This window comes from Rosa rugosa, chromosome 5 (genome assembly GCF_958449725.1).
Source record: "Rosa rugosa chromosome 5, drRosRugo1.1, whole genome shotgun sequence".
Taxonomy (NCBI): domain Eukaryota; kingdom Viridiplantae; phylum Streptophyta; class Magnoliopsida; order Rosales; family Rosaceae; genus Rosa; species Rosa rugosa.
The window spans coordinates 20733066-20746919 of NC_084824.1; the positions used below are offsets into that span (position 1 = coordinate 20733066).

Sequence of the window (13854 nt, forward strand, 5' to 3'; positions counted from 1 at the left end):
AGTCATCATGTAGATCCAAGTGATCCAAGTAGATGATGACTAGTCGAATTTCTGGTACACAGCAACACATCGTAATTGCGTCCTTGTCTGTCTTAATCTTAGTCATACCATCATCCTCATTCCCTATACTGTACCAATAATCTATTCTCCTTCCACTGTAGTTTTGGTTTAACCCTCTGACCATCCCATCAACCTCTACAAGTGACATTCGATCCTTATCTACATGGTCATAGTAGTTCACTTGACCACCAATATAATTGCTTCCACTGATGTATCCACCATGATACATCTTGACCGTAAAGTAATCTGGGTGATTTGCAACATAGAGAAGGAATTAATCAGCCATTATTAAATGCAAAACAACAACACAACCAAACAATTGAATGAACGAGAAGCACCACAAGTCCAAACAAAACAACAACTTTTAAAAGCCCTCCGGTCAAATTTCTTCTTTTGTCCACATTAGGACCACACATGCAGTACTATACTAAAGTGCATAAAGCAGCTCCCCAACAACCATCACATGCATTCTTTACACTTTAACCGACTTGACACCACAATTTCTCTAAACCATAAACACAAACAGACAACAGCTCAATTGAATATGAAAGATGCAACAATAAAGCTACACATAATCATTTATAAACCCATTCCACCCACAATCAATCCCCTAAAATAGTCATTCACATTTCCAAGCACCAAATCAAAAAGATGTTTAATCCCTAAACCGTCAGCGCAAACAGACAAGAAAGGTACAAACTTTGCCATTTATAAACCCATTCCACCCACAATAACACCCCATAAACCTACACACCAAATCAGAAGCTTCGAAGAGGGCTAAACGATGCCCTAAACCCTAGCTTATAACAATAACCCCCAAACCCATTCCTAATCGAACACCCAAACCCTCAAAATTTCAAAACCATTGTTCAACCCACTCTAATCGAAGACTGGATTCAAATTTTCTAAACAAAAACAACTCACCATATTTAGGAATTTCATCAGCAACTGTATCCCCCCCATTTCGGGGTCTCCATTCATCCATCGACGCTTCAAATGGAGGATTTGTTAGTTTGGGTTGCCCAATTTTAGGATAGATTTCGGTGCTAGATTTTGGGGGAGATTTGGGTCGCTCGGGGAGGATTTTAGGAGAGTGAGGTGTTTGATTTCGTTCAAAATGAATTAGGTTAATCGAGTGGAGGCTGATGGGAAGTATTAGGGGCAGATTAGGAATTTCACCCTTCTTGTGGGCTTGTCAGAGCCAGATCAGCATTTGACGTCTATTATGGACGACCCACGAAATTTTGGACACGGGTGATCGAAATTGGTACCTCAGGGGTGTTACTGATCAAATTGAAAGGACAGGGACTGACATGATGTCGAGTCTAAACCACAGGGTGCTAAACTGAAATTTTTCCTTATGTTTAATATGTAAGTGGATATTCTAAACCTTAAGTTTTGGTAAAATAGGGGAGAAGGCTCAGAATGAAAGAAAAAAGACAAAAATGAAGTTCTATTGGGGGGCAATAGACGTCTATTGGAGGGCAATAGACGTCTATTGGAGGGCAATAGACGTTTTGAATTGATATAATCTCATTATTTTTTTCTTTAATAAAAGTTTTCTTTATCTAAATTTAGAAAGATTAGTTCCAATTTCAGCGACCGAAAGTTCTATTGGGGAGCAATAGATGTCTATTGAGGGGCAATAGAAGTTTATTACCCATCTATTGGGGGCAATAGACATCTATTGGGGGGCAGTAGACCGAAAGTTCTATTGGGAGGCAATAGACGTCTATTGGGAGGCAATAGAGGTCTATTTGGGGGGCAATAGACATCTATTGGGGGGAAATAGATGTCTATTGGGGGCAATAGAGGTTTTTAGAAAAATCCGATGGGCGGCGGCCGGTGACCGGATTCCTGCAAAAGTTGGCCGGATTCCGGTGACCGGTTTCCGGCGAAGTCTCCTATGGTTTCTCTCTCTTCCATTTTTTTTCTCTCTCTCTCTCTAAGTAACAAAAGGGTGAAGGGTAAAATGGTATTAAAAAAAAAATTAAAAACAAAAAAAAAAATCTTAATGGGGTATTACCATATTAAATAAGACTTCCTTAGAGTGTATTGAGTAAGAGGGAATTAAAAAAACTTAATGGGGTTAGTGAGAAAAAAATCCCTAGAAATGGGGTAAATGGACAAAAACCCTTAAATATTAATTAATGTATTTAAGATATAATTACGCGCATGAAAATGCGAGCCTAAAACTGACTTCGTAATATTATTGTTGTTGTATGCATATTACTGTAATAGTAAAACTTGGATATCCTGGTCATCCTTCATGGACATCTTGCAACGTTCCAAACAACTTTATATAAATCTTATGCTTCCATTCTCTTTGGTTTTCATCCAGGTTTAATACATGATTGAATTCAGAAATATTCAGATTGCTTTCAACTCACTGAAGAGCTGTTACCTTCGGCAATGATCAGAAGTCTATCCATAAATTTGGTGGCTGCTTTTCGTTGCGGCCCAAAACCAAGATATTTAAGAAAATCAATGAGTAACTTGAGAAAAATGGGATGTTTAACACTGAAATTCTGGCGGAGACGTAACTCAATGGTTTGCAAGTGGGGCTGACGCTGCAAGGCTTCTCCTAGTAATATGAGGTCTCTAGTTCGAATCTCAACTTGTAAAAAACATCTCTTGAGGAGGGGTCATACCCAAATTGCACCGGCCCTAAAGTGGTAGCTTACTCAGCCACCATTTTATGTAACCAAAAAAAAATTCTGGTGGAGACGTAATAGCAGATCATGATTTGATAGATTTGGAAGGACTACTGTGGCCAACTTGAATGCTTCGTATTCTAGTTTACATCGTTTAACGTACTTTATAGTAAACATAGTATTCTATAACCTCGTAGATTTCTTGGATTTTCCAACCTTTCTATTCCATCCTTTTCCATATCAAATTTAAAGTTAAACACTGGGGAAATGGTATTTGGTTTTAAATCATTGTCACTTCAAGAACCGTGCAATATAAATAAAACCCTCTCAACAAAAGATTCATCACTAGAATTACAGTTCCAAAGTAAAGAGAGAGAGAACCAGTTCGTCGGAAACACAAAGGAAGTGCTTGATAAGTGGGAGAAAATGGGTTCAGATTCTCATGACCAGATTCCGGCCATAGCATTCACAATCAACTCGCGGGAGGTGGACCGAGGAACTGATGAGTGGTACCATCTGTGCAAGATGGTTCGAGAGGCTTGTGAAAATTATGGTTGCTTTGAAATAGTGTATGATAAGATACCTCCGCAGTTGAGAGCTGAAACCTTCTTTGTGTCAAGGCAACTTTTCAGCCTTCCACTTGAGAAAAAGAAAAAGAACCTTAATCCAAAGCCTTACCAGGGTTACCTTGCACCAACTGTCCAGGCTCCCTTGTATGAGAGCTTTGGCCTAGAGGAAGCCTCCAACTATGAATCCCTTCGATGCTTGACAGAAGAAATATCGCCCAATGGTCATGACCAGTTTTGGTAAGTCAATCTTCTTAATGTTAAGACTTAAGACTGCATTCAACGTATAAGCTTGATATATATACACTGTTGATTGATCTATTGCCTGTCTTGTTTATTAACTATGATTTTGCGACACTGGTTGTCTAACATGCTATCAAATCCTTTTGCGCTCAATTTAATCCCCATTTCTCCACTTCTTTTGTCTAACAGTATACTATGCTCTTGCTTTGTCATGCAATGTTACCTCATCCTTAAATTATGGTTATACTCATGAGTTTTTACTTGTTCATGTTATTTTGAAACCGCAGCACTGTCATTTCTATGATGAAGCAGCTGGATGAGCTAAAAGATATGATTAACTTGATGATTCTTGATAGTTATGGGTTGGGAGAGAAATCAAATTCGACTTTGCAGTCTAAGACACTGCTACGGATAATGAAATACCTGGCACCTCCTTCAAAGGACTACACTCAGGCTCTCCGGGCTCACACTGACAAGGGATTGGGCACAATTCTTTGTGATGATCAAGTTTCAGGTCTTGAAGTTGAAACCAAGGATGGACAATGGGTCAAATTGTCTCTTTCTCCTCGTTCCTTCGTCTTTCTTGTTGCAGATTCCCTCATGGTATAGATTTTTGTAACTAAAATACACATAAATCCAAATACATATAGAACATGTATATACAGCAAAATAAGTTATAGACCTATGCAACTTATTCTCAAAAACAGAGAGAAAAAGATCTATGCAACTTGGTAACAACTTCGAAGTCTTTTGCCTTGATGTGTGACAATCATACAATTTGATGATGTAAAAGTTATATATAGGTTAACATGCAATTGCAAACTTATGATGACTTGCAGGCATGGAGCAATGGAAGAATGCATTCTGTGAAGCATCGAGTGATGATGCGTGGAGAAAAAGAACGATATTCTTTAGGAGCATTTGCAGTTCCATTGGAGGGTTCCATCATTAAGGCACAAAAGGAGCTAGTAGATGAAGAACATCCCCAAATTCTTAAAGATTTTGATTATACAGATTTTAGCAAGTTCTTCGCTTCAGAAAAAGGAAGGGCCATTGACCCAGAAAAGCAAGTTTTCGCATATGCTGGAATTAGCACTTGATATGTTAATTACCGAAGAGCTTACAAATTTGTATCTGCAGTCTGCAAACCTTATGCAGAATACCAGCATTAGAAATATCTAAAATAAACGTTGTTGTCTCTATCCAACTTTGGCATTGTAATCACCTCTCTAATATACTATATGGTGGCACTTTTTTTCAACTAGTAAAAGAACTGGAAGTGGAATAGTAACTTTCATAGTGGTTTAATTCCTCCCAACTTCTTTGACATGATACATGTTGTGTCATCAAAGCCAGTATGGCAGTCTAGAGGGTTCAGCTCCTTCTCTGTGCAAATCTTTATTCAATAATTTGTTCTGAATTTGATGCTCTGGTCACTTTTGATTGCTGCCTAAAACTAAGGTGATAGAAGACAACCACAAAAGAAATGTGCAACCGAAAAATGTAATCTTTAACAAGAAAGTAAAGACTTGAAGCTAATGATAGCAGATCGATAAGGTTTGCAGGGTTTTATCTGATGTCCATTGGCCAAGGGAATCAAGCCATTTTTGTCAAGTAAAGTACTATTTTAGCTTTGGCTGATGATTGGAAGTTTATAAATGAATTTGGCGAATGCTTTTCATTGCTGCCTAAAAGTAAGATATACAAGACAATCAATGAATAACTTGAGAAAAAATTAATAATTAACATGGAAATTCAGGTAGAGTTTGGATATAATAGCAGACCATGGTTTGATAGATTTGGAAGGACTGCTGTGGACGACCTTGGATATAAATACTTCGTATTTGTATTCTAGTTTACATTGTATAACATACCTTATAGTTCTTTTGTTCTATGCTAGCGTTTTATAGTAAACATCGATCGTATTCTTTTTTTTTTTTTTTTTTTGAATGAAGGGCTGGTGCAGCTGCCCTCAAGCCTTGATTAATGAAACTGTCGAATACAAGGGGGGGACATTGAGCCTAAACCCCTGATTACAATAAGCAACTAGAGTATGCATGTCCCGAAATAATATCAGGAATCTACACAATACTTGTATTCTAACAAGCACCAACTAGCAAAGAGCGCCCTACTGACAGCTGCATTTGTTTTGAAATAGCAGTGACATAACGGAAAGATAACTCGATATGTAACACGATTACAACGTAGCATAATTGCCAGCTTTAGCACAGCTTTCCTACTATGTTGCCGCCAGATGATAAATCCGACCTTATTCTATAACCTCATGGATTTTTTGGATTTTCCAACCTTTCTATTCCTTGTTTTTCCCTATCTTAAAGTTAAACAGTAGGAAACTAGGAAATGTGTATTTGGTTTCATGTCATTGGCACTTCAAAATCTGTGCAATATAGATAAAACCCTCAACAAAGAAGCCACTCATCATACGAAACTCATAAGTAAAGAAAAAGAAGCAGTTCATCTGTAACACGAAAGAAGTGCTTGATAAGTGGAAAAAAATGGGTTCAGATTCTCAATACCAGATTCCAGCCATAGCATTCACAATCAATTCGCGTGAAGTGGACCAAGGAACTGATGAGTGGTACCATCTGTGTAAGAGGGTTAGAGAGGCTTGTGAAAATTATGGCTGCTTTGAAATTGTGTAAGATAAGATACCTCCGCAGTTGAGAGCCGAAACCTTCACTGTGTCAAGGCAACTTTTCACCCTTCCACTTGAGACAAATTAAGAAGAAGAACCTTATCCAAAACCTTACCAGGGTTACATTGGACCAAATGCCAAGGTCCCTCTGTATGAGAGTTTTGGCCTTGAGGAAGCCTCCAACTATGAATCCCTTAAAAACTTGATAGAACAAATGTGGCCTAACGGTCATGACCAGTTTTGGTAAGTCATCTCATTGATGTTAAGACTATGTTCAACGTAAGCTTGACATATATTGTCGGTCCAACTACCTATCTTCTTAAACTAGTTTATGCTTTTGTACTCTACTGATTGTTTAACGCGGTATCAGATACTTTAATATGCTCAACTTAATCCCCAAGTTCCCACTTTTTTTTGTGTGTAGAGGTTGAGTAGTTGTCTAACAATATACAATGGTACCTTGCTTAATTATATTTCCAATTTACTGTTTCATCCTTCAGTTATTGTTATAGTGACTTCCTTGTTAATGTTGTTATGTTGCAACTGCAGCACTGTAATTTCTATGCTGAAGCAACTGGAGGAACTGAAGGATATGATTAACTTGATGATTCTTGATAGTTATGGTCTGGAGGATAAATCAAACTCGATCCTGGAGTCTAAGACACTGCTACGGCTAATGAAATACATGCCACCTCCTTCGAAGGATTACACGACAGGGCTCACAGCTCACACTGAATAAGCACAATCCTTTGTGATGATCAAGTTTCAGGGCTTGTACTAGAAACCAAGGATGGACAATGGGTCAAGTTGTCTTTATCTCCTAGATCCTTCGTGTTCCTTGTTGGAAATAATCTCCTCATGGTATAGAAATCAACTGCTTTATAACTTAAATAATTATAGATTTCAATAGACCTGAATACAATCAGATTCTTGTTTAAGTATATTGGTATTGAGAGAGATTGATGAGAGAAGTGTATTTCATTATAGAGAATAGGAGCCCTATATATAGGGATTACAAAGTGCATAATCTAAGAGTACAAGGATTCCTTATCTAACTTGGAGTAGGAAACCTCTCCTATTACAACTATAGAACTTATCCTAGTTTGACTAGGCACACTAAGTGTCAATATCCTTCAACACTCCCCCTTGTGCCGCTCAAACTTGGTGGTGACGCTTCATCCGTTGCCTCGTTAAAAACCTTGCTCAAGTGAAAAACCCTGTGGGATAAAAATGAACTCGAGGAGGAGAAAAGAGTGCAACACGTCCTTGATCCTTCGAGACTGAGTAACTCCCCCTGATGTCGAAATCTCCCCCTGATTGCTACAATCATGGGAGTTCGGATAACCTTCTTAATCCGATACTCTTCACATGTTTCTCGAATGTGGATTTAGGTAACGACTTAGTGAATAAGTCCGCTACATTATCCTCTGATCGGATTTGATTCACTTCAATCTTTAGAAGTGATTGTTGTTGCTGATTATAAAAGAACTTAGGCGATATATGCTTGGTGTTGTCGCCCTTGATGAAACCTAACTTCATTTGTTCAATACAAGCTGCATTATCCTCATAAATGCATGTAGGTTCATCTGTGGTAGACTTCAAACCACAACTTCCTTGAATGTGTCGAATTACAGACCTTAGCCATACACATTCACGTACAGCTTCATGTAGAGCAATAATCTCTGCATGATTTGAGGAAGTAGCAACAAGGGTCTGTTTCGTAGACCTCCAAGATATCGCAGTGCTTCCCATGGTAAAGACATAACCTGTTTGGGAGCGACCTTTGTGAGGGTCAGAGAGGTACCCTGCATCAGCAAAACCCATCAAGACATCATTGTCGTTTTGATGGAGGGAGATAGGAGGACGCCGGCCACCATGAGCGGCGGCGGCGCCGGCGGCGGCAACATGGCCGGCGGCCATTCCATTGACGGGGGCGTTTTGCCTTTTGGGGTCCGATCCCAATTTTCCGTCATTCCTTTTCTCTCTGTAGGGATAGAATAGGCCCATATCAATCGTACCTCTTAGGTATCGAAAGATGGTCTTTACACCAATCCAATGGCGGCGTGTTGGCGCAGAGCTGTGTCGAGCTAACAAGTTCACTGCGAATGAGATATCCGGTCTTGTGCATTGAGCTAAGTACAATAATGCGCCTATTGCACTTAAATAGGGCACTTCGGCCTCTAAGGGTTCTTCGTCCTCATCCCTTGGACGAAAAGGATCTTTTCCGGGCTCAAGACTACGGCCGATCATGGGAGTACTCGCAGGCTTCGCTTTATCTTCATTAAAGCGCCTTAGAATTTTCTGAGTATATGCAGACTGATGGATCAAAATCCCATCACTACGGTGCTCGAGTTCTAAACCGAGACAAAACCGTGTTTTCCCAAGATCTTTCATCTCAAATTCGGATTTCAAGTATTTAGCAGTTTCCTTCAACTCATCTAGAGTTCCAATTAGGTTCATGTCATCGACATAAACTGCTACGATTGCAAATCCGGAACTTGTTCTTTTAATGAACACGCATGGGCATATTTCATTGTTAATATATCCCTTCCCAATCAAGTAGTCACTTAGACGGTTATACCACATCCGTCCAGATTGTTTTAATCCATAAAGTGAGCGTTTTAATCTTATTGAAAACGCGCTCCGTGGTTTAGAGCCACTTGATTTGGGTAATTGAAGTCCATCTGGAACCTTCATATATATCTCTGAATCTAGATCCCCATAGAGATATGCTGTAACCACATCCATAAGCTGCATGTCAAGTTTTTCGGAAACTACCAAACTGACAAGGTAGCGGAACGTTATAACGTCCATTACGGGAGAATATGTCTCCTCGTAGTCGATTCCAGGGCGTTGTGAGAAACCTTGCGCCACAAGGCGGGCTTTATATCTTACCACCTCATTTTTCTCATTGCGCTTTCTAACAAAGACCCATTTATGGCCAACAGGCTTTACACTTGGGGGTGTCTGCGTTACAGGCCCAAATACCTGTCTCTTTGTTAGTGAATCTAATTCAACCTGGATCGCATCTTTCCATTTAGGCCAATCTGCTCTTCGTTGACATTCTTCAACAGAGCGAGGTTCGATATCATCATATTCTATAATTCCTTTTGCAATATGATATGCGAATGCATCATCAATCGCCATAGAATTTCTATCCATCATCTCATGTACACTAGTGTAATTTATGGAGATCTCTCTATTCTCTGGAGTTGGTTCTGACATTGGAGCGTCCCCCAATGATGTCTCTTGGACATAACCATAATCCGGAACATTCTCATGAGATGGATTATTCACATCGATGATTAATGGATTATTTTGTGCCAAACTCGCTTTCTTTCTTGGGCGAGAATCCATCGAACCTATGGGCCTCCCGCGCTTCCTGGCGGGAGCCGTGGGCCTAGCCATAACGTCACCATCATTGAGAGATGGGACGTTGGCGCCATGCTCATGCATTCTTGAGTTGGCGTCATGTCCTCTACTTTTAGGGACATCAATCCTTGCAGGCACGTTTGCAGCAGGTATATGTGATCTCGTCACTTTAGCGATATCAGAAAACGCATCAGGCATCGATTCTGCTACGTTCTGAAGATCGAGAATTCTCCGCACTTCAATTTCGGACTGTGCGGTTCGGGGATCAAGATGAGACAGAGTGGGGACAGACCACGACAATTCCTGTCGTTCCTGTTGAACATTGATGTTCTTATCTCCCCCTAACGACGGGAAGACTGTCTCATCGAAGTGACAATCCGCAAATCTAGCGGTAAAGAGATCGCCTGTCAAGGGTTCTATGTAGCGGATAATCGTTGGAGAATCATAACCAACGTAAACGCCTAATCGTCGTTGAGGACCCATTTTGGTGCGCTGTGGAGGCGCAATTGGCACATAAACTGCGCACCCAAATATGCGTAAGTGTGAGACATTAGGCTCATACCCAGTCACCATCTGGGACGCAGAAAAGGGTTGAGTGGCAGTGGGCCTCAGACGAATAAGCACAGCTGCATGCAATATTGCATAGCCCCAAGCAGAAATAGGGAGATTGGTGCGCATTACCAATGCCCTAGCGACCATTTGTAGTCGTTTAATGGCGGCTTCTGCGAGACCATTTTGGGTGTAAACATGAGGAACAGGATGTTCAACATCAATCCCAATGGACATGCAATAATCATCAAAAGTCTTTGATGTAAACTCTCCAGCATTGTCTAATCTTATAGACTTAATAGGATGATCAGGGTGGTGAGCCCTTAACTTAATGATTTGTGCTAGGAGTTCAGCGAATGCAGCGTTCCTTGTGGACAATAGCATGACATGTGACCAGCGTGTCGATGCATCAACCAATACCATAAAATATCGAAATGGTCCGCATGATGGTTGAATAGGTCCACAAATATCACCTTGGATTCTTTGCAAGAATGGTATATTTTCTTTAGTGTCCTTTGCATAGGATGGTCTCGATCCTAATTTTGCTAAAGAGCAGGCTTTGCAGAACGAATGATGGGCTTTGGAAACAACCAATGAGGATTTTGGTTGAGCCATGAAGTCACAATGGACCTTAGAAGTAAAAATTGGAGGCAAGGGAGCAGGGGTGGCGTCAAAGCCACCCTTGGGCCGCAGGGGGATGGCGGCGCCGACCGTTGATGGCCGGACTTGAGGGGGAAAGGCGCCGTGAGGCGCAGGTGCTCCTCCTTGATCCAAATTTCGAGTTTTACTTCCTTTCGTTCTGAAAAAGGGATGTCCGTGTGAAGTCTTTAATATACGGATCATCATGTCACGACCTGGGTGTCCCAAACGGTCGTGCCAAAGCCTATATGTGTCGGAATCCCATAAATCATCTCTCATGACATGGTTGGATTCAATGACTCGAATAGTGGTTGCGTACAACCCACTAGAGCGACACATAAGTTTCTCTAAGACTCGTTTATGTCCGTAGTCATTAGAGGTGATGCAAAGGAACTCTTGTCCATTCTCACAATGTGTTTCCACATGAAAACCATTGGCTCTTATATCTTTGAAGCTCAATAGGGTTCTTCCTGCCCTAGGAGCGTAAAGAGCTTCGGTGACATTTAAAGTCGTGCCATTTGGCAACATAAATTGGGCTGGTCCTCGACCATGGATCAATCGAGATGATCCAGCCATCGTAGTCACGGAAGATCGAGATGGTGTCATCCATAGAAATAGCTGTCTATTTCGAAGGATAGTATGTGTAGTTGCACTATCCACGAGGCATTCTAGCTCTCCAGGAAACATACTGAAAAATAATAAAGTTCGAATTAAAAATATGTCCAAGACATTGTATAGAACAAATCGAAAACTTTATTAAAATAGCCAATGATTACATCAAAGTTTCTTGACCAAAATCTAATCCAATATAAAAATCAAACTGTAGACAAATCGTAGTCACTCAATCCGTTCGGTAATTTCAATTTAATTGTGACCAGGTAAGGTAAGGCGAGATTTTGGTGGAGCGTTGCTCACTTTTAAAACCGTTCTCTCAGATCAAACCTTGCCTAGACATCACAAGTACTCTTGAGTACGCCTAGAGGGAAAAAGTTAATACAATAAGTCATTTTATTGATTTAAGGCATAATTGCCATTACATAATTCTTGGAAAAGTAAAGGACTATACTAATCAAAATCTGCAGCATCTTTGTGCAATTCTTTGTCAGATTTGAAGTCCGCTATGGTGAGATTGACGTTGGCATCATCACCATCTTCTTCTATATTTTCGGCAAAATTGGCTTCATGTTCTCTGAAGTCTCTAAATGCCTTGTAATGCGCTGCTAATTGTTTGCTTGCTTTGCATTGTTTGAACCAGTGCTCACTAGATCCACATCGATGACACATGTCATTGTGATTTCCTCCCTTTAATTGAGGTGCATTGTTTGCACTTGGGTGGCGTCCCCTATAGGAGTTGGCGCCATTCCCACGGCCTTGGGTGGTTCCTCCATGTCCTGGAGCCCCACGGCCTCCTCTCCCACGTTGCCATGTATTGCCACGTGATCGTCCTTCATTCTGACGAGTACCTTCCTTTGTAGGGCGGTTATATGGACCAGAACGTCCGTTGTGTCCCTGGTTCTTAGGGTTCCGCTCCTTGCGCCCTCCTTTGGGTGCATTATTATAATTCGCCTCTTGAACGCTCTTAGTTCCTATAGGCCTTGAATTATAATTTCTCACGAGGATATTATCATGTTTTTCAGCTACAGACATTACAGTAATGAGCTGATGAAATCTCGTGAGCCGTCTAGTATCGAATTCCGTTCGATATTGCTTTGAGAGCAAAATTGCTGAGACGGGGAAGGTGGAGAGAGTTTTCTCAATTAGTTCTTGCTCTGTGACGGGTTGTCCACAGAACCCCAACATGGTTTTGAGGCGTAGAACTTCTGAATTATATTCAGCTACAGACTTGAAGTCGGCGAATCGTAGATTGCCCCATTGAACTTTCAAGTCAGGGAGGAGGGTATCCTTGATATTTCCAAATCGCTCTTCTAGCGCGACCCATAATTCTCTAGCATCCTTGATTGCCATGTACTCCAATCGGAGTGATTTATCCATGTGGCGCCTCATCAAGATGAGGGCGGTGGCATTGTTCGTAGCCGTACGCTCAAATATGAGAGTAGGATTAGGAGCTTGAATTAAGGGTAGGATCCCTTTTGAAGTGAGATGGTGCTCAACATCCGTGGCCCAACTATGATATTCCGAGCCAGTTGAGGTAAGTGCAGGAAAGTCAAGTTTCGACATCCTGAAATAAGAAGAAGGAATATATTAGTTTCGGAGTTTAAAACTTCCACGACAACTAAATATTAAGATTTCCGAGCTATGCTACCAAGAAATCGATTTCCAAGAAAATTGGATTAGACCGAAACAATGATGTTTATAAGGTCATAAATCGATGCTTGCGGATGCCCTTAGTCCGAAGTCTTTTACGAACACTCTTAGTTCGTTAATAGCGCGAATCCCCACGATTCGGCTTTGAATCGAACCCACGTTCTATGAAAGGTGGGATGAAGAAGAAGGGAGGTTTTTAAGTCCCCGAGAAAAAGAAAGAATTTCAAATTAGGAACTTTAAAACTTACTCTTTTGGATACTTACTTGTTGGTTTTGGATCACGCGCGTGTCGATGCAGGCGTGATGGGGTGAAGGCTCGCAGCAGGGGCAGTAGGTGCTGCAGTGATATTGCAGCTGCAGCGAGTTGTAGCAGGTGAGAAAAGGAGCTGCTAAGGTAGGTGCGCTGCAGGGGCAGCAGGGGCACGGCAGAGCTGCAGGGGCAGCAGGGGCACGGCAGAGCTGCAGGGGCAGTGATGCAGGGCTGCAGACGCGCGGACGTGTGGGCAAGCAGCAGCGTGCGCAGGGGCGCGGGGACGCTGCAAAGGCAGCAGGCGGGCAGCAGGGGCCGCAGAGACGCGCAGGGCAGCAGGGGCTGCTGTGCGAGGTTGCAGGCGCACGGGCGCGCGGGCTGCAGCGATGTGCAGGAGCTGCGGGGGCAGCAGGCAGTGACGCAGGGCGTGTGGCTGCAGGAGCAACGCGCAGGGCAGCAGGGGCTGCGGTCTTCGGCTAGCACGGGCTAGGAGGCTTCGGCAGTTTTGATGAAGAAGATTTCGGGTTTTTGCTTTGTGGCTATGAGTCGTGCTGATAACGTGTTTAAGTATATTGGTATTGAGAGAGATTGATGAGAGAA

General features: G+C 41.7%; 1 protein-coding gene across 1 annotated transcript; it reads left to right on the forward strand.

Moving 5' to 3' along the window:
• Nucleotides 1-2950: 2950 nt before the first annotated feature.
• Nucleotides 2951-4820, forward strand: LOC133712402 (probable 2-oxoglutarate-dependent dioxygenase AOP1). The gene is made up of 3 exons (XM_062138508.1): nt 2951-3520; nt 3811-4126; nt 4363-4820. The coding sequence occupies exons 1-3, from the start codon at nt 2982-2984 to the stop codon at nt 4621-4623; spliced, it is 1116 nt and encodes a 371-aa protein (XP_061994492.1). The 5' UTR covers nt 2951-2981; the 3' UTR covers nt 4624-4820.
• Nucleotides 4821-13854: the final 9034 nt, after the last annotated feature.